Source organism: Lactuca virosa, chromosome 6 (genome assembly GCF_052849685.1).
Source record: "Lactuca virosa cultivar CGN04683 chromosome 6, Lactuca_virosa_CGN04683_v6, whole genome shotgun sequence".
In the NCBI taxonomy this organism is placed as follows: Eukaryota; Viridiplantae; Streptophyta; class Magnoliopsida; order Asterales; family Asteraceae; genus Lactuca; species Lactuca virosa.
In genome coordinates this window covers 222390020-222410954 of record NC_136431.1, presented here as the reverse complement: position 1 = coordinate 222410954, position 20935 = coordinate 222390020, and the positions used below count along the sequence as shown (strand labels likewise).

The following is a 20935-nucleotide window of genomic DNA, read 5'->3' as shown; positions in this document are numbered from 1 at the left end:
TACAATAACTACTATGGGTCCAATCATCCCTCAGGATGGAATACCCCAGGCCCTCAACCATCAGGTTGGAATGTTCACCTACTATGAGTCCAATCATCCTACCGGGATGGAATACTCCTGGCCCTCAACCATCGGGTTGGAATGCCTACCTACTATACATACACTAACTACTATGGGTCCAATCATCCCTCGGGATGGAATACCCCAGGCCCTCAACCATCAGGTTGGAATGCCCACCTACTATGAGTCCAATCATCCTACCGGGATGGAATACTCCTGGCCCTCAACCATCAGGTTGGAATGCCCACATACTAACAACCATGTACACCTATCAAATAACCATATAACAGTCTACAAGACAACATACTAGGGCCCTATCATCCTACCGGGATGGAATACCCTCTACTACTGCTCAACACGTGCACATATAACAGGTAATCTCCTACCAGCATACAGACAGTCAGACCAACTACGGGTCATTAAGCATAGCCTCATCCAATCTACCAGAATACCGATCTAACAGAGCATACCATCATATAGCCATCCTATCTACCAGGATGCCAACTAACAGAACATACCATCATAAAGCCGTCCTATCTACCAGGATACCAACTAACATATCACAGCAGTAACTAACTCAAATAACAAATCAAAGGGCCTGCCTTGGTGCCTTAGACCCTTGGGTATAGTGAGGATAACTCACCTTGCAACTTCCGAACCGAACCACGAAAGCACAATCCCGAAGCACTGCCCCAAACTCCAACACCTATAGCCATCAATGATCCATTGACATAAATACCAAATTACCATAATACCCTTGAAGGTCAAACTGGTCAAAGTTAAAGTCCTGGCCAAAGTCAACCTTCCTGATTGACCCTACTCGTCGAGTCAACCCGCTGACTCGCCGAGTTCCTAAACTCAGAAAACTCTCAAATCACGACTCGACTCGCCGAGTCACCCCATGACTCGTCGAGTTCAACAATCTCTGAGTCCTATCCTGTCCAACTCACTGAGTCACCACTCAACTCGCTGATCTGAGTCTTAACCAGAGGAGGTTGGGGTTTTGCGTTCTGACTCGCCGAGTCCAAGAACAGACTCGCCGAGTCCACGACAATCTTCAACAGACTCGCCGAGTTGTTCCTCCAACTCGTCGAGTTCATGCCTATATTCAACAGACTCGCCGAGTCCCTTCAGTCCTTTATTCATACAGAGGCTTTTCGAGTCATGCAGGGGCTCCAAACTGTAGATCCACTCTTCTAGGGCATAACTCCCACGTAAAGTTGCAAACTTTACGTGAAACCAAGGAGCTATAAGCCCAAATCACTCTAGGGCTAAGGTTTAAGACAAGGATGCTTCACCAACAAGCCAAAGGCTGATACTTTGTGAGTTTCTGGACCAAGACAAGTCTAGATCTGAAGTAGCAACCTCAGATCTAGACCCCTAACCCGAAATAGATCCTTAACATGCAAAAAGGGCCCCAAATCTCATTCTTGAATAGATATAAATGCAATAGAGTCAAGGTAACAGCTTGTTACTTCCAAAATGTGCCCAAACTGCAGTAGATTCTGGATCTGCACCACTCTCTTGATGCAAGCCCTTTTGATCTTCAAGTTTCTTCCACTAGAAACAACTTCCAAAGCTTCAATCTCCCTCCAAAGGCCTCACACACACGAGCTTAGGGTTTTATGGTTCTCAAGGGCAATAAGGAGGCTGAGAGAAGGACATAAAGTCCTTTAAATAGGGTGCAACCCCCGAGATTAGGGTTTTTTTCATTCCAGCACCAACTCGTCGAGTCCAGCTTCCGACTCAGCGAGTTGGTCACTTAATTCACAACCCAAGACCCGCTCCGACTCGGCGAGTAAGCATACCTACTCGTCGAGTCCCTTCTTCAAAATTACACTTTAAACCCTTAAATCATACCTCTGAAATTTGGGGTGTTACAGAGAGAAAGCTAAGGTTTTTGAAGTTCTCTTAAAGGGTGATGAAGGTTGAGAATGAGCTAACCCTAGGGTTTAACGATGCATAAATAGCCCCCAAAACCCTAAAAAGACGTTCAACCCATGGGACAAGGCGCACCACACCTATAAAAAGGCGCATCGCGTCTTTTACGATTAACAATAGATTATCAGCTTTCAGATTTCAACGAATAAGTAAAATAAAACCATGATAGATTACGTACCGGGAAAAGGGATGTTACTAATAACTCTGAAGAACAATGATCAAGCAAAAAAGACTTTCCATTCTTCTTCATTTTTTGGCTAAAACACAAACCCTAGCTTGGATATGAGAGAGGGTTGAGAGAGAGAGCAAGAGAAAACATGAGAATAAGAGGGAAAAATAATATGTCCAGTTCTCAAGTCTTAAGGAACTGCTCTATGGGTTAGATTGCTAATTATCTATTTTAATTGGTATATTTATACCTTAATCCAAGAAATAAATACTTACCAATTCAAAGTTTCAAACCAAGCATAATTACACTTAGACCCTTCATTTAGTTTCTAATTAACTCGACATAAGGTGACAAGATAATAAACTAGTCCCTCTAATTTTCCTTTTATCATTTTATGCGTGAATCATATCTTGCGTGTAACCTAAAAACACCGTGCTATTTCTAAAAATATCACTAACTTGTGAAATTAAGCATACTTCCAACAAGTCAAACTCAAAAACCGTTTTTGGGTTTTATTTTAAAAAACACATACACACAAACGAACACATACAAAACTCTGAAGAATATGAAATCGTTCGTGGGTGTTCATCAAGATCTGGTTTTTGTGATGTAAAAAATCGAAGAACATGAAAACCTTTTTGGAAGAAATCGTTTTTTTAGGTGTTTGATTTCGTTTCTGATGAGTCAAACCCATAAATCGTTTCTTGGTTTTTTTTTCTTCGGATTTCCTAGTTTGTTAGATTTTTTTTGGAAGAGATACACAAATATGAGGGATTTCATGGGAAATGAACACAACCCCCCCCCCCCCACCACCACTACACACACACACACAAATCTAATGGATTTCTTGGGCTTCTTTTGCAAAATCGATTCCTTGGTTTGTTGGAATTTTCAGAAGAGATCAATTTTTCTGGGTTTTTTCTTTAAACTTGAAGATGACCGTAAACACATGTGGAAAATTTATGTTTGATTAGAGAAGATGACCGTAAATTTCATGTTTGGCTAGAACTTACATTAGCCAGAAAATGAGTGATTTGTGAACATGGTAAACAATTTTAATGATTATGTGTTAAAAAAACATAAGGGTGCACAAAGTATGAGCAAATATGGAGAATGGTAGCCATTGGTGGGCGCAATACCGTGGGTATGGGTATCGCCATTCCGTGAAGGTGGGGGCCGTAATGGTGCGGGTTTAGCCAAATGGTGACTTATACCACTTGTTTTAGTACTTGTACATTGAGAATGGGTTAGGAAATATGGAATCCTTGTATTGAGGGTTGTGAAAGATAGAGTGAGAGGAGAGAGAAAAGCCAATGTGAGAAATAAGTGACAAGAGGGTTAAGACTTGGTATGGCTGGGAAAGATAGATTCCCTCGGTTCTAAGTGATTAAATACATACACGAGATACCAAAGGGCTTGTAGCCTAACAATATCAAATGTATTGGAACAATGTTTATTCCTTAAGTGATCGAGGTTTCAAGTCTCATGTGGACAAAAGAAGTAGAATTAGTAGTATGATTAGTGGGTGTGTGTTTGTAGTTGTTAAAAAAAAATAAGGGAATAGAGTAAACTAACCATTATAAATGAGTTTTTTTTTGTTTTTTTAATAACCATTTTTTCTAGTTTTTGAAAAATGATCATTTACTCCCGAATGCTCCATTCCGAACATAACTCATTTTTAGTTTTGTTTTTTCCAAAGAAATATCTCTATTTATGTCTGAAATGTCCATTTTAAAGTGTTTAATGTCATTGGTTTTTAGTCAAATGCTTGATTTTATACATTAATCTCGTGTATAGATCACATTAACTATGTTTGTTTAACTTTTTGTTAGATTTTAGTAAAAGACCAATTTTTTTTTCTTAAAATTTCAGAATTGTTCTTCAGATTTGGATTTGTTCTTGAAATTCCAAAGTTTTTATCGAAATCCGAAAATAAGTATAGAATCGAGAATGTTGGTCCAAAATGTCAGTTTGAAAATGTGTTTTTTCAAAGTCTCGAATGACAATTCCGTACTAAGTGGTTATTTTTAACAAAAATAATTCTTTTTAATTACTTTTCTTCAAATACATAGGAGTATTAAATAATGGTTAGATTGCTTAATACTGTTAATACCGGTTGAAATTTATTACTTTCTCATTAACTCATTCTTGTGATTAAACATCAATAAAAGAGAACGACGTCGTCGTTTCCTTCTTCCTCCAAATCTCTCACTCTCAGACACAGTATGAGTCGCTTAACTTCCTGCTACTGATAGTCGAACAAAGCAATGGGCAGCACAGTCAACATCAAGAGCAGAGTGTTCGGACCTCCTTCCTCAACACCCTGCACTCGCTCACACCAGATCGGAGCCCTAGCCCTCATCGCCGTTACCTTTTTCGCCACCAGACTCTTAGACCAATCATTCCCCTCCTCCATTTCTTCCTCTTCATCCTTCGATGGCAATGGATATGAATCCAACATTATACGTTTCTCAGAAGATGAGGGTTCAGTACGGTGGCCTCGCCGCGGATATGGGTCCTACATCTCCCTCAAAATCTACATCTATGATGAGAATGAGATCGACGGCCTAAAACAGCTCTTGTATGGTCGTGATGGAACGATTTCGGCGGATTCTTGCCTCAAGGGACAATGGGGTACTCAGGTAATTCAATTTCCCTTTTTCTTGTATACCCGAGTTCATGGAACCTATAGATCGTCATTTTCATCTTACTTGTGAACTTGAAATCGATTAATTGAATGAACGGTGCTGATCTGTTCTTCAACTATAGTCGATTTGCCGAAATTATATGTTACTGGTTTATTGGGATTAGTTGTTGTTTTACATGATTCAGTTCTGCCCTGATCAAAAGCTGAAACATCAATTTAATCTGGCGACGATGTATAGGATGCTAACTCAATTTGAATTGCATAAAACATGATACCATTCTGAACTGATGAAATTAGTTTGTAAATTTGAAGATAACCTTCCTTCATCAGGTTTTTACAAGCACACCTGGTCACATCACAGTTATAGCATTCTTGTATTTTGGTAGAGTTTCACATGAATTTTATCCTTTACATCAGATAACCAGTCTAGCCTTTTATGTTTCCATCAGATTTTACCAATAACATGATTATCTTATTGTGATTAAAACCCTGTTCCTGAAAGAGTGCACATATATATATATATAGTTAAATAGACTTCTATAAACACTCATAGTCTCATTCCCATTTAGCATACAGCTATACATTTGTGCAATGTTGATAATGTTAAGTGTTCTGTATCCCATTTTTGTTTGAAGGGTATACTAAGTTCTAGTCTTTTGACACTAACATGAAATTATAGGTCAAGATTCACAAGCTTCTACTTAAATCAAGATTTCGTACACATAAGAAAGCAGAAGCTGATCTGTTCTTCGTACCATCCTATGTTAAATGTGTTCGAATGATGGGTGGTCTTAATGATAAAGAGATAAACCAAACTTATGTTAAGGTATATCAATATCATAGGTGTTCTTGGATAAGAAATTATACTTTAATTGAAAAATAGATAGGTTAAAAGATTCCTAATTTAGTGTCTTCTTGCTCTCAGGTATTAAGCCAAATGCCATATTTCAGGTTATCAGGTGGTCGCAACCACATATTTGTGTTTCCAAGGTATGATTACTTACAATTATAACCAATTTCATCAATTATTGTTCTTGTTGTCAGTTTTTATAACTTAAGTATGATGACTTACAATTACTACTATGATACTATCTGTCAGTGGTGCAGGGGCCCACCTATTCAAATCATGGGCTACCTACATAAACCACTCAATAATCCTAACTCCTGAGGTTAGTGAATACAAAATAACACTTGCATAAGGTGTTTTCTTGATTTATATTGGAGTAAAAAATGTTTGCATAAACAGGGAGACAGGACAGATAAGCGGGACACAAGTGCCTTCAATACATGGAAAGACATAATTATCCCTGGAAATGTTGATGATGGAATGACAACTCATGGGGTAAGGCTGGTAGAACCCTTGCCATTATCAAAAAGAAAATACTTGGCAAACTACTTAGGTCGTGCACAAGGAAAATCAGGCCGTCTTCAATTAATTGATCTTGCTAAACAATTCCCACATAAGGTATTTACTTACTTTTTCCTCTGTCTGTATCACTGTCACTGACACTGACACTATCTGTTTTCTACAGTTGGAATCTCCAGAGTTGAAGTTTAGCGGTCCTGAAAAATTGGGGAAGGCCGATTACTTTCTACACCTGCGTAATGCTAAGTTTTGTTTGGCCCCACGTGGGGAGTCATCTTGGACTCTTCGCTTTTATGAGTCCTTTTTTGTGGTATGTGTTGTGTTTTTGTTACGCTTAAAAAAATGAGGGTTCATTGAATAATTTAATGTTTTTTTTTATGCAAAACAGGAGTGTGTGCCTGTGCTCTTATCAGATCATGCAGAGCTACCATTTCAGAATGTTGTTGACTACTCCCAAGTATCAATCAAATGGCCATCTTCAAGAATTGGCGTTCAGCTTTTGGAGTATTTGGAGTCCATACCAGGTTTGTTTGATGTTATAACATGATCCCTTAAGTTGGCATAAAGTATGTTGACTTTTTGGTATGGTTGTTGACCTTTTTGGTTATGGTATTGTTAGATAAACGGATAGAGGAGATGATTGCTCGAGGCAGGAAATTGAGATGTTTATTGGTATATGGTCCTGATTCGGAGGCGTGTTCTGCTTTTAGTGGGATATTATGGGAGCTTCAAAGGAAAACAAGACAATTTCATCAGTCAAGTGAAACATTTTGGCTGCATAATGGATCGATAGTTAATAGAGACTTGGTGGAATTCTACAAATGGAAACCACCCTTGCCTTTGCCTTAAACTTTGAAAAAATGGAGAGGATTCATAGAATACAAGAGTTGTAGTTTTAATGTGATATGAGAAGCTAGTCATGGTGATGTAAATGATATGGCTATTTAGGAAGAATTGCAACAATTCCTTGATATAACGAAAATTTGATTCATTTGTTGTATTATAGTTGCAAGATGACAATTGACTTTGGATCCATATATCTATCTATTTGTTTGAGGTCGCTAAGACTTGATTTGTAAAATGGTATTTAGATTTCAGAAAAGTTACATTTTGCCAAATATATATATATAATAGGGATATAAAATTCATTTGTAGTAGAAAACCATTATTCTGGAAATGTCTCATTAAAAAATATGTAATTATATAAAGTTTAAAAAAAATAAAAAAAACACACACACACACTTGAAGACGTGGCCAATTCCAAGCCAGATGGTGACCATTTTCAGATAAGTGAATTCCCACCATGAAAATAGAACATACAGTAAACTACCAAATACAAACTATCAAACATTGTGCATAAGTTGTCGAAGAAGAAGAAGATCCACACTCTACAAGCTAAAAAGGAAACAACCTCCAATCTTTTTTACGATATCATTCTAACAGAAGCCCTTCGAAAGATGGGCACAATTGGATTTACAAGTTTCGGGTTTCCATTAAAAACCAGGAAGCAAAACCTTCCTGTTGTTGCTTCTGCTTCCTCCTCCCCTGAAAGAATCAATTCAGAAGAAAATGGATGTGAGGTTTTGAGAAGAAGAACAGCAATCGTATCTGGAGCTTCATTGGTGTCTTCAGCAATATTAGGATTCCCTAAAGAGGGATTAGCCGTCGTCAAGCAAGGACTTTTAGCCGGTAGAATTCCAGGCCTATCTGAACCTAATGAACAAGGTTTGTCCCCTTTTAATCCTAGATACACAATTAATTAAGGAATATGAAAACTCTTACAGTTATGCCAAAATCATCAATCATATATTCTTAATCAATTTTGTTATTCATCTTCACGATGTTAAAACATGCTCAGACAGGTTGGAGGACTTACCGCCGACCAGATGAGAAGTCCGGCGGCCATGGAGTTGGCTGGAGTCCGATCATTCCGTACGCCTTTTCAGTGCCTGATGGTTGGGAAGAGGTAACAATTGATTATAATCCCTTCTGAATCCTTCGATAATGTTAAGAAATCAGCAACGGATTGTTGATTTGTCTATCATCTTTTCCAGACACCAGTATCGATAGCTGATCTTGGAGGAACGGAGATTGATCTGAGATTCAGTAGCCCAAGTGACGGACGCCTGTTCGTCGTCGTTGCACCAGTTCTCAGATTCGCAGATTGTGAGTTCACCCTTCAAAAAATAAACTTTCATCGTTCTTTCTCCATAACTAAACATTCTATTACGTAATTTTATACATAGATCTAGAGGACGATGCCAGGATAGAGAAGATCGGAACTCCAGAGAAAGTGATCAGTGCATTTGGACCCGAAGTAATTGGAGAGAACGTAGAAGGTAAAGTCGTTAGCAGTGAAGTTAAAGAATATTCAGGAAGAAAGTATTATCAGTTCGAGTTAGAACCACCACACTGTTTGATCACAGCCACTGCTGCTGGAAATCGTCTCTATTTGTTCAATGTTCTTGCAAATGGTAATGAAAATGAAATCCATATCAGTTTTGAATCTTGAAAGATTGCTTACATTCATTAACCTGTTAATTACTTAATCTTTGCAGGTCTACAATGGAAGAGGCACAACAAGGACCTGAAAAAGATAGCCGATTCTTTTAGGGTTGTATAGAGGGAGGCAACATACAGATGATAGTATACTGTATACATGATCTTGTTGTATAAACGTGCCATTGAAAACATTATATTTCAGTTTTGAGTTTTGAAGCGATCCATGATCGACATGCTTGAAAAATACAATAAGAACACTTTGGGGTTAGCTGAAAGATAGTGAGCAAAATGATTGAAACATAGCGAAATAGCAAAATCATGGATGCGAATTTTTGTGATCTTGAAAGTACCTTACTTTTTGTTAAAAGTATTAGGGTAAATTGCAATAAAGTCACTAAGTTAACATGAAATTTCGATTTTAACATCGTGGCTAAGTCATCTTATTTACAATTTTGTTATAATATAAACCAAAATAATGGTTTTCTTGTTCTCCTGGTAACAAATCTTCTTAAATTGCAATAAAGTAATTAAATTTACCAAAAAATTTATTTTGACACCTTGTTTTTTTTTCCAATTATGTTATTATATTTATAATTTTGTTGCAATGTCAACCAATTGACAGGTTACCATCGATCTAACATGTTATCAAATAAATAACATGACAATATTGTGATATGGAAGTCACGTCAGATCTTATATGACAGGATTGAGTTTCAATATAGGATTTACATCGAAGCCATCACATATCTTCTTATCTTCTTCTTTTTCTTAGAGTACTTCTTCAAAAATGGCGTCTGAAAGGTCGGATCAACTGTTCAAACTCACTTATAAGTCAACGAAATAGGCATAGTCACAATTTCAGTAGATGATATTGTGGTTTAAAAACTTGATTTGTAAAACAATTAAATGAAGACCCTGATAAGGTTGATCCAGTGCTTCAAACTTACTAAGCATCTCCCGGATTGACCTTGTAGGGGTTTTCATTTACTCATTGTACAAATCGAACTTCTAAACCACAATAGCATCTCCTGAAAGGGTGAGTACACCCCTTTCGCTGACTTTTAAGTGTCACACCCCCAAATCAGACGGCGGAAATGCCCAGGGATTGGGTGACTTCATCTTGTAATATCATCACAGTGTATATAATTAAATCAAAAACAACATCATCATCACACATTCAATAATACAACATACAGGTTTTTACATCATTGTATTTGTTCACAAAAGTTACATGCCAAAATATTAAATGTGTGATGGAAAATAAAATATAATAAGAGTCCACATGTTCTTGATGACCGACCTGCTTAACGAGTTCCTGATAATACAAGTTATTTTGAAAAACGCCAACATATATAATGTTGGTGAGTTCATAAGCATGTTTGTATGAAAAGTTTTGTATCATTTGTAATTATCCGAAAATCCGATATTTTTCGTAAAAATGATTTGAGAGTTTTGTTTCAAATCTTGTATTATAGCATGTGTGTTCATATTTTTGAAAATGTATAAAGAGAAAGTTCCAGAAAATCCTATATTTTCTGTTGTAAGTAGAATGTAATGTATATTGTTTGTTTCCCAGAAAATCCGATATTTTCTGCTTGTAAAAGAGTTGTAGTCTTAAAAACCATAAGACCCGAGTATTGTAGAAATGAATAGCTCGTACATGTATTAAAAGTATAGTATATGTATTCCGTAAATTTATTGTGTTTGTTAATCTCTATGTGAGTCGTTATAACCATGCTTGATGTGACTGTTATGCATGTCATGACGTTCTTCAGGCGTCGCTTGTTTAAGGTAAGATATTTGTCACCCTAGACTGGCCTAGTCTAGCTGTAGCGAACAGCTCAGGTGTGGGGCTGTCAACCCCGTATAGATCTATACACAAACTCTCGCTCTCCCTCCATGAGACTCTGGTTATAACTACAGGACTTACGGTTGTACACTAGGTAGGTACGGGTGAAGGTGCGTTTCACAAGAGCCTTAACTAAATTTACGCGAACAGTGTATCACATTATTATTCGTTTTAAATAATGTTTCGAGTATGTATTTGATTTCAAAATTGGTGAAAAATATCATATGTTTTTATCAAAATGTCAAGTATTTAATGTTATCAACCCGATTAGTACAAAATATATCGTAAGGCCCAATAAGAGAATGGATGGGCATTTGAGGCCCAATAAACATGGAATGAATATACAATGCCCAATAAGCATGTAAATAAGTATTTTAAGGCCCAATAAACATGAAATGAATATACAAGGCCCAATAAACATGTAAATGGGTAATTGAGGCCCAATAAACATGTAAATAGGTATTTATCGGCCCATTTTGATAGAAATGACATTTTCGGCCCATTTTTGATAGAAATGACATTTTCGGCCCATTTTTGATAAAATGACATTTTCGGCCCATCAAACCGAGAATTTACATTTTAGGTCCATCCTTATTCAAAATGACAATTTAAGTCCATAAAGGCCAAAACTTGAATATTCCATCCTTCCTTTTTATAAACCCATTTGCATCAACAACCTTCGTAACCTTGGGTACATGAACAAGATCCCAAGTACTAATCATGAACAGGAACAATCCACTTATCCGCATCCTCTGAATAATTTGTTCCACTATAAGTTAAGGGCTCATCAACCTACTCGATATCCGATGCAACATTCAAGGCATATGCAACCATATCAATTTCATCAACATATCTCATAGGAGGTACAGTTTGTTTCCTTTCTCGATTTCTTGCAATGCATGAATGAATTAAGGTGGTGATGTATTGGATTAGGAACCACCTTCATCTTCACCATTATAAGAAGAAGAATGTTGTATTGGTGTGTGTAGTAGGAAGCTCCACCTGAATTTGAGGACTCATCGTTCTTTTCATCCGCATCATTCTCTTGTGTCTTGGAATTGGACTATCTATGAAGCATATATTTTTCATCAAAAGTAACAAATCTACTAACAATGACTTTATGGGTCTTCGGACTCCACAACTTGAAACATGTCACTCAAACTTTGAACCTGAGAAATACACATTTCGAATGCTCAAGGTTTCAACTTCCCATTATCGAATTTAGTGTATGCGGAACATCTAAAAACTTTAAGCAAAGATAATACGTAGGTTTACCCGACCATACCTCAATAGGCGTCTTCTTTTTTGTGTTACAATGTTTTTAATTCTAGCTTATCACACAATAAATTTATTATCCATCCAACTCCCAATTGACACACACCAACCCTCCACCATCCCTCCTCCCCCCCCCCCCCCCCACACACACACACACACACACACACACACTATGGTTTTAAGGTTTCTTTTTTGTCCTAAATTTTTTAAAGAAAAAAAAACAAATTCCACCACACCGTGAAAAAATGACCTCTTAAAATTATAAATTAAGATAATCGTCTTCTTGTGTCATTATTTTCGGAAGTATTGTCAAATTATATACTAAAAACTTTGTTTTCTAAAGTTCAAACTTCAAAGTATTAATCAAATACGTTGTTTTGAAAATCCTTCTTGCATATTGGTTTTTGCTAAGTCCATATTTTAATAGCATCTTGTATAAGGGTTTGAATAATTTTTTTTTCCGAAAGAGATTTGAATAACTTATTGACGATACATCAAATGAAGTGTTTATTGGATTAGCTATCTCATGTTGTAAATGACAACATTTCTTGGATCACGAGCTCCGTCATCCATTCACGAACCAATATGTTGTCAAATACCACATAGTTGAAGAGGACACCGACCCCCATTACTCGATTGAAAAACATTTCTAACTAAGTAATATAGGATTTTCTTGGGTATGCTGCTTCTTTTGTTGTACTACACAACTTTTCAATGAAACACATTTCTAACTAAGTTGAAGAGGACACTACACCCATTACTCCATTGACGGGATTGTTTTGATACCATTTTCATACAAAAAAACGAGAAAAAAAAAATAAGATTACATTATATTAAATATTTTAGAATGAATACCCGACAAACACGAAATTGGAATGCGAATTAGGGATTTAAATTTGAGATAATAAAATATGAAAACCTATAACACAAAATTTGTTGGGAATACAATATTAGGCGCTTTTTAAGTTCATATTTCTTGCATGTATGTGTTAATCTTTCATCATCGAAAGAAATATTTGGATCCATTACTGCCATCAATCAATCAATAGAAGCTAAGAGATCATACCCATGAAGTTCACTAATTTGGATTAAGGATTAAAAATTTTATTTATTTATACGCACATCTCAACATACTTGCAAAAATAAATACTTGCAAAAATAAATATCCCACTTGACACAAAATAGCAAGGACAAACTCACTCTCCCATGATAGGAATTAAATAACCGTATGATATCATCAATCTTACCTAAATTTCTACCAAAATCTAAACCTATGTTTAAATCTTAAATCATCCAAAATGTAAGCAAAAACATAGATTTCAACAACTCAAAAACTTTAACTCATTGGTAGACTCAACAACCAACCATGTTTTTCTTCCCTTCTACACCTCCTTCATTCAACCTGTTCAAAACAAATTTGCACAAAGAAAAAAGAAAAAACTTTATATCAACCCAACTTTATATATATAAAGCTACATTTGTTACACAGGATGAGGAGAGGAGGGTATTCATGTCTTTAGCACAAACATGAAATCAGTCAAGGTCATATACTTGTCTTGTCTTGTCTTGTCATGTCATATCCTGCATAAAAAACAAACCTAAGGGGTAAATATGTAAAATATGCTAATTTATGACCTTGACTTTTTCAATCCTCTTCTTCAGACGCCTCATTCAGCCACTGAATAAACTTCTCCGATTGCTTAACAAATACTTTATCCGATTCATCTGCATCATCTTTCTCACTTGCCCAATTAAGAATCGCCTCCTCTTGAATTATATCTTTATCATACAAAACATGCAAAATCTTCACAAACAATGGTGCATAATCCTTCCCAGACTCCAAACACATTTCTTCAAATTTCAATATCACTTCAATTTCATCATCAATACCATTTAAATAAGGTTTCAACAACTTCCCCCATTGAGAAATCACATCATTCGTGCTCTTCACCAAATCTTTACCAGAATTACGTGAAATATCAAGCGCCAATTTCATCATGGAATAAAACAAAGCACTAGCACAATTCTCAAGAGCCATATTGTATGACAACCGAAGTGAGTTCACTTCAAGGATAATATGGTCATCTTTCACATTTTCATTAACCCCCCTCAAGAATGTCGCTTCAACCTCTTTCTCAAAGTACTGTGACTCATCTCTATTATCATCATCAGATTCAGTATCAGATTCTCTTAAATCAGAAAGTGGAAGAAAAGAGTCATCTTGAATTAAAGCTTCAAGATCATCATAAACTGCTTGTGTAAGCTCGATAAGTTTAGAATCAGGTATTGGTGCAACCGAATGTCTCCATTCTTCTTCATGGTCAACTTCACTCATTGACCAAATGAAACCACGCCCATTTTTCCCAATCTCAGATACAACACAATCATTTGTTGAATCCCCATTTTCAAAGGTGTTTGTTGTTTCTATGATCCCACTATTACTATCAGCATATTCAAGCTCCTCATCACTATCTTGTTTCACTGGTTGTGGAAGTAAAGAAACTTTTGAGTAACTCGGGACAACAAATTCTTGTCCCACAACAACTTTATAAGACAAAACAACACCAGGTTCCAAAACTGCCCCTGACTTCATCACAACTCCATCACATAATATCGCATGTCTTAGTTTGCATCCATCTTGTATCGTTACATTATTCCATATATAGCATCCATCAATGGTAACATTAGAACCGATTTTACACCCATCCCCAACAACCGAATTTGAAATTATTGTGTTGTTTCCAATAATGGTGTCTTTTCCAATATATGTAAATGGCCCCACTTGTGAAGAACGAGACTGTGTTATGTTAGATGCGCGATAAATCCCGTGTCTTTCAAGTTTGGTGGCATTGTTGATTGAAAACTGGACATCTGGCACTAAAGGGTATGTCCACCTTTGAATTATGTCTTTACTTATGGAGTCATAGCTTCTAAAGTTATCAATTCGAGCAGCATAACTTGAATGGATTTCATGAGTGAAGATTTTGTAACCCATGATGTCATCAACAAGTAAACCTTTCACAAAGTGGCGACGAAGGTGTTGGTAATCAAAATTGTCTGTGAAAAGACTAAGGACTTCTGGAGAGCATATGTCTATGTAACAATCTTGTTTATCATTGTGTAAAGATAAAGAAGGGTTTTGAGCAAGAAATGACTTATCAAGAGTTAAGGATCCTTTGCGATCATCTGCTTTGTCTTCATAGAACAGGAGTTGCTTTGTAGCAGGATCAATGGCCATGATTAATTCGTCTGTTCCAAGACGTGTTTGGCGTGTAACTTGAGAAGGTTTTGATTGCTTGATGACCATTGTCATGACAGCATTGTTGTCCTTTTGTCTTCTCTCTTTGTGTTCTTGAAGGGCTTGTGTGAGCATCATGTTGCTGACTGTGTCTCCACTAACAAGAATGAAATCACCTTGAATCACATTACGTTCGTATATTAAACGTAAAGCATCACCAGCACTAATGCAATTGTGGGATTCGATTGTTGTGACTGAAAAGTTTGGTTGATTAACCCATTTGGACTTGTCTAAATAGTTGATTATTTGCTTGGAATGTGAACAACAGAACACAAAAACCTCTTCAACATCAGCAGATTCAAGCCATGCTAATGTGTAATCAATCATGGGGGTGTTGACTAATGGTAAAAGAACTTTTGGACATTCAAGGGTAATAGGTCTGAACTTTGTGGTGAAGCTGTCAGCTAAAAGAATGGCTTGCAATGGAACTCGTGGCAAATCATCTACACCATCTTCCGCTGCTCCTGCTTTTACACCTTTCTTAGCTACCATTGTTTGGCAGCTTCAATTTTCAATCAGATTTCTTTTCCTCTCCTGCAATCTAAGAAAGCAACATTGTAAGGTTTTAATGAACAGAAAATCCACATGTTTGGGTACCAAAAAACCCTAAATTTGGCGCAGTATTTGCAATCATATATGAAAGAAAACATATTGCAAGCCATGTTCTATGTAAGGTACCATATAATCACTCAACCACCAAATAGTGTTAAACTAAAACAGATTAAAACCCCTAAAGTAGACGAATTTATAAAAACCTTCGATGCGAATTCCATAAACCCCCAAAAGTATCCATAACCCTAATTTTCAAAACCGAAGTGCATCTCAGCAATCAAATTAATACATTAGAGATGGTAAATATAATGTAAACAACATTAGATAACAAGAAAAAATGCACAATTTATGACGAGGCTATCTAATGAAAAAGTGGAATGCGGAGGACATACGCTTTAAGGAGAGGGAGGAGTGAAGAAGCTTGGTGGAATCAATGGAGTAATAGGAGAAGGCGACCTTGGCAGGCTCAACGGCGGGTTCCGATGGTTTTTGATGTCAGTCGTGAGAGGTACGGCGGAGAGAACGGCAGAAGAGAGACTGTAAACTGAAGCGTGAGTAGGCAGCGAGAAGAGAGGGATCATGTTCACAACATTAAGTCATTCTTCCAGATTTAAACCCTCAACTTTCAGACTGTACATAGAATACCCTATAGTTGCAAAAAAAATCCAAACACCTCTGGTTTGTTTATTAGAGGTACCTAGAACAAGCTTCGTCCATTATCGAGGTTTTAATTACTATGTTCTAATCACACAAAATAAAAATAAAAATATTCCTTATTTTAGTTAGTGGCCAACTTTTTTTAAAGAAAAAAGTTCATAAATTTGTTAAAAAAATTACACATATGTATATTTTAAAAAGTTTTAGATAAAATTAACTATGTAAGCCAATTTGTTAATGCATATCACTTTTGAAAGGTGCATCTGATAATATTAATATAGAAATTTATCCTTGTTAATATAAGACTTTTTTTAATACATATATTGACTTATTTGATAAGGATGATATATTGATATGCATTCTCTTCTTGAGTATTACATAGAAAATGTGTTATTGAGTTTTTTTTAAGGGATAGAAGGGATGGAATGGAAAGGAATGAAAAGGAATGAAAGCAAAATATATGTTTTTTTAGCTCTCCCACTTTTGGAAGGGCTAGGAGAGGAAGACAAAAAAAAAAAAAAAAACCCCTCAAATCCCTCTATTCCATTCCATTTCCCTCTGACTCAAGAGATTATTTATATTGTTCTTCCAATTACTTTCATTTCATTCCTTTTCCTCTCCTTTCATCCCTTTACTTTAATGAAAAAACTTCCTCTCCTTTCATCCCTTTACTTTAATGAAAAAACTCAAAAACAAGACCTTAATGCTTATACTTTTTCAACAAACTATATGTAGTTGTTACTTTTAGAAAGATTTAAGACTAAGCTTCCAAAAAAAGTCAAATATATAATAAATTTGATCGATAAACCTTAGCCCAAAAATATTCTTAGCGTAGACCAAATTTAAGAACATTCATAAATTGGATATTCCATTTCAAATTTTGCTTTATTTCTTTTCTTTTGTGTGTGAGTTTTTGTGACTACAGCCAACAAAAAAGAAAAATGATCCTCTCATTTTCCTCTTCTTCTTTCTTTTTCTGATTAGTGTAGCGGATGTCTACGATAAAACAAGGATTGGTCTCGGTGGTTGACGGGCATGGGTATGGTAGAAACGATGATATAAGGTGGTGGTTAGCGACGGAAGTTGTGGTGGTTGAAGTCTAAAGAAAACAGGTTATGTTCAGTGATTTAAATGGGTGTGGAGGGTGCTTCAGTGGCGATTGTTTTTGGCTTAGGAGGTATTCTACAGTAGATAGTATAAGTTGGGTATGGTGGTGGTTTGAGGTGGTGTAAAAGGTGGTTTCAGTGGTAGGTTTCTTTTTCGGCTGTGATGGTCTCAACGTGTGGTTATCTGTGGTTGAGATGGTTCGACTAGAAGAAGGTTTAAGGGGGGTGTTGTTTGAAGTTTTCGACAGAAAAGGGAATGTAACTGAAACGTGAGTAGGTAGCAAAAAAGAGAGCGATCATATTCACAACAACTAGGTGTGAGACTCGTGTACTACACGGGTTGATTAAAATAAAAGTTAAATATCAAAGTGTAAACATTAAAACATCAACAATATGTTTTAACTCAAGATTAATAATACAATCATCATGTCGTACTATAAAATATAAATTTTAATATAAAAAAAACTATACTCATACATAGTAATACCAATGTTTTATTTAAAATATTTATAATGAAACAATTTAGTTCGCTAATAACTTCTCTTTTTTTATTATTCTCAAAAAGATGTTTAAACAAAATTTATTTGGAAAATTAGAAAACAAAGAACAAAAAATCTAAGAAAAATAAAAAAAAAAGGTATGTTAGTAGCATAATTTTAAATTTGTATAACATATATAGATACACTGGAAAGTTTTTGAAAAAATGGAATATATGTCAATTTGAATGCCAAATAGTAGTATAATTTTAGGCTAATAATATCGAATAAGATAAATAAACGGAAAACTGATTTAAATGGCCTTAAATGTAGGAATTGAAATTTGGAAGGAATGTGTATTCTTAAATCCTCATAAATACATAATTAGGTGGCATTTTTAAATAAAATTGATAAATACAAGAAAATGACATGTGGAATTTATTAAATTCAAAAACACCATAAAATGTCAAGTGTCATAATTCATGACAAAGTGACATGTGGCAAAAAAAAAACTTTCATTTATTAGCGAGGATAAATCATTCTTTCAGATTTAAACGCTCAACTTTCAGATTGTACATAGAATACCCTATAGTTGCACAAAATCAAAACTCCTACGGTTTATTACCAACTAGAAAATGCCCATCCCTGCTTTGAGGGGGACTCAGACCGTGTTCGTCCATTGTCGATAGAGGTTTTGCTTATTATGTTCTAGTATCACAAAATGAAAATAAAAATAATTGTTGTTTCAGTTAGTGGCAGGGAGTGGATGTTAATGGTTGAGCAAGAGGAGCACTCTAGAACCCCTAAAGGGTATGAACTGTTTTGGGAGCTCTTGGAGGCTTCCATGATCAATCCAGGTAATAGATAAGGAAATGATTTGAATCTGGATTAAATATGATTATTTAATTGATTCAAATTTGATTTGCCTGCAAATTACCTCAACTATAAATAGACCATTTGGCCTTAATAATTTTCGTTCCTAACTATCCATACTCTTAGAGAATCAAAATTCTCTAAGTGTTCTCTCCTTTCTCCTAAGTATTCTATGGTTTTAGTCTTTTGGATGTGATCCATTAGAAGTATTCTACTTCGGGTTCTTGTCCTTCCAAGTAGTTACAAGGAGTTCGAGATCTTCAAGTGGAACACAAGTATATACGATTATACTTGTAAGGTTAGTAATGTTCTCCCTTTTTGTAACATCCGGATTCCCAGGTATAATATTTTAATTATTTATTTTTGAGAATCATTGACCTACTCGACGAGTTGGTGCTATAACTCGCCGAGTAGAGACGGGATGGCCACGTGGATTTAATGATCTACTCGACGAGTCCGGGAGCAGACTCGTCGAGTAGGCGATGGGAGTGAAAACCCTAGATTCCCGGGTTTGAGACCTATTTAAAGGCACTTATACTCTCCATTTGCGGCCACCTTCCCCAGAGAGAAACCCTAACCTGCCCTTTTCGTGCATAGAGAGAGAGAGAGAGACCATTTGGTGCATTCTTGAGATTTTTGGAGGAAGGATTGGAAGAGTTGGTGAATCTAATCAAGAGGAGGCTGTGGATCTTGCATCCTTCTGTCAGTTACTGCTATCCAGAGGTATAAAGCTCTCATCTTGACCTCTTGTTTGTTAGATCCCATTTTGGGAGCTTTTAGGGTTTTCTTCCAATCATCTTGTGTCCTTGAGTTATTTGAGCATGGTTTGAGGTTAGGACCTCAGATCTGGACTATAGGAGGCCTTGAGAGCCCAAAGAGTCAAACTTTATTGAGCTAGAGGAAAATTCATCTGCTTTCAACCCTCTTTGGAGCTTGTAATGGCATATTGGAGCAAATATGCCATGCATGAACGTAAATATCGAAGCTTTACGTGACATTCGAGCCTAGGGAGCCTAGATCTAGAGTTTGGAGTGATAGATCTGCCCTAAAACGTCTAAATGGGAATATAGACTGGATGCACTCGCCGAGTCCATGAGCTGACTCGACGAATCGCTTGGGGTTTGTCTCGATAAGTCTGAGCACGCTGTGACTCAACGAGTAGGCGGGCCTACTCGACGTGTAGAATTGGTCTTCATAGGATCCCTGAGGGAACCAGGGAACTCGACGAGTCTCCCTAGTGCACTCGACGAGTCTGGTCAAAGTTGGACCATTGACTGGAGTTGACTTCTGTTGACTTTAGGGTTTGGTCAAATGAGTAAAAGAGGTCAGGAAGGGTAGAATGGTCTTCTACCCACTTTCCAAAGATAAGAGTAGAATATTAATTAGAATATTAATTCCTGATAGGCGGAGGCTAGACCGAGGATTTCGGGCACGAGACTTTTACTAGGTATCTTACCAGGTGAGTCTTCTCACTATACCTACCTCGAGTGGTAACTTATGTGTGACCAGTGGGTCTTATGTGTATGTGCTGTGTATTGAGAGTTCCTGCTATATGTTTGTGATATGCTTGTTATGTATTATATTGAGATGCTGAGTTGAGGGACCAGAGGGTCCATCAGAGTCATGGGACCGGAGGGTCGCACTGAGACACATCGACCAGAGGGTCTTTTGAGCATAGCCTCGAGTGGCTGTTGTGTGTGTGGTATTCTGGGGAACTCACTAAGCTTTATGCTTACCGTGTTATGTGTTATATGTTTCAGGTAGTTCCGAGGATCGCGGCAAGGCACCGACATGATTGTACCCACTGGCGGGAAAATTGTTTTTATGATTATGGGATTGTGTTTTACTTGTTGACATTTGAGACATATGTGATTTGGATTTATGAAATGAGTTTTTAATCGTGTTAAAAATGAAAATTTTGTTTGGAAATTTACGTTGTTACAAGTTGTTACAAGTTGGTATCAGAGCCTTGGTTTGAGGGATTCGGATGCACCCTCGGGTGTGTTTGGACTCAAACTGAGGACTTGAGAAAGATTTTCAAAAGAGATAAAATTTTTCTAAAAATGAGAAAGAGTTCAAGGAAAGACGAACCGGAGCAGTGTGTACAATCAGCCAGAGCCTGAGCGACGATTTCCCAAAATACCCTCATTTTGTGTTATGAGAT

At 36.6% G+C, this 20935-nt stretch overlaps 3 protein-coding genes across 4 annotated transcripts; 2 read left to right on the top strand and 1 right to left on the bottom strand.

Annotated features, from left to right (window-relative positions):
• Positions 1 to 4325: 4325 nt before the first annotated feature.
• On the top strand, positions 4326 to 7183 carry LOC145122646 (Exostosin family protein). The gene is made up of 8 exons (XM_079058209.1): positions 4326 to 4812; positions 5497 to 5643; positions 5743 to 5807; positions 5917 to 5986; positions 6064 to 6282; positions 6350 to 6493; positions 6572 to 6707; positions 6803 to 7183. The coding sequence occupies exons 1-8, from the start codon at positions 4438 to 4440 to the stop codon at positions 7030 to 7032; spliced, it is 1386 nt and encodes a 461-aa protein (XP_078914335.1). The 5' UTR covers positions 4326 to 4437; the 3' UTR covers positions 7033 to 7183.
• Positions 7184 to 7508: 325 nt separating this feature from the next.
• On the top strand, positions 7509 to 8907 carry LOC145121059 (thylakoid lumenal protein (Mog1/PsbP/DUF1795-like photosystem II reaction center PsbP family protein)). Its single transcript, XM_079056844.1, has 5 exons — positions 7509 to 7908; positions 8046 to 8149; positions 8238 to 8349; positions 8430 to 8657; positions 8742 to 8907. Exons 1-5 carry the CDS (start codon positions 7641 to 7643, stop codon positions 8804 to 8806), a joined length of 777 nt encoding a protein of 258 aa, XP_078912970.1. The 5' UTR covers positions 7509 to 7640; the 3' UTR covers positions 8807 to 8907.
• A 4033-nt stretch (positions 8908 to 12940) lies between these two features.
• LOC145119558 (Trimeric LpxA-like enzyme) lies at positions 12941 to 16240 on the bottom strand. 2 transcript variants are annotated; one of them, XM_079055232.1, is made up of 3 exons: positions 16052 to 16240; positions 13445 to 15648; positions 12941 to 13211 (listed from the first exon to the last, which is right to left on the bottom strand). In XM_079055232.1, exon 2 carries the CDS (start codon positions 15597 to 15599, stop codon positions 13455 to 13457), a length of 2145 nt encoding a protein of 714 aa, XP_078911358.1. In that variant the 5' UTR covers positions 15600 to 15648; positions 16052 to 16240; the 3' UTR covers positions 12941 to 13211; positions 13445 to 13454. The 2 variants fall into 2 exon arrangements, with proteins under 2 accessions (XP_078911358.1, XP_078911359.1); XM_079055233.1 differs by having other exon boundaries at positions 13445 to 15641.
• Between the last annotated feature and the right edge of the window lie 4695 nt (positions 16241 to 20935).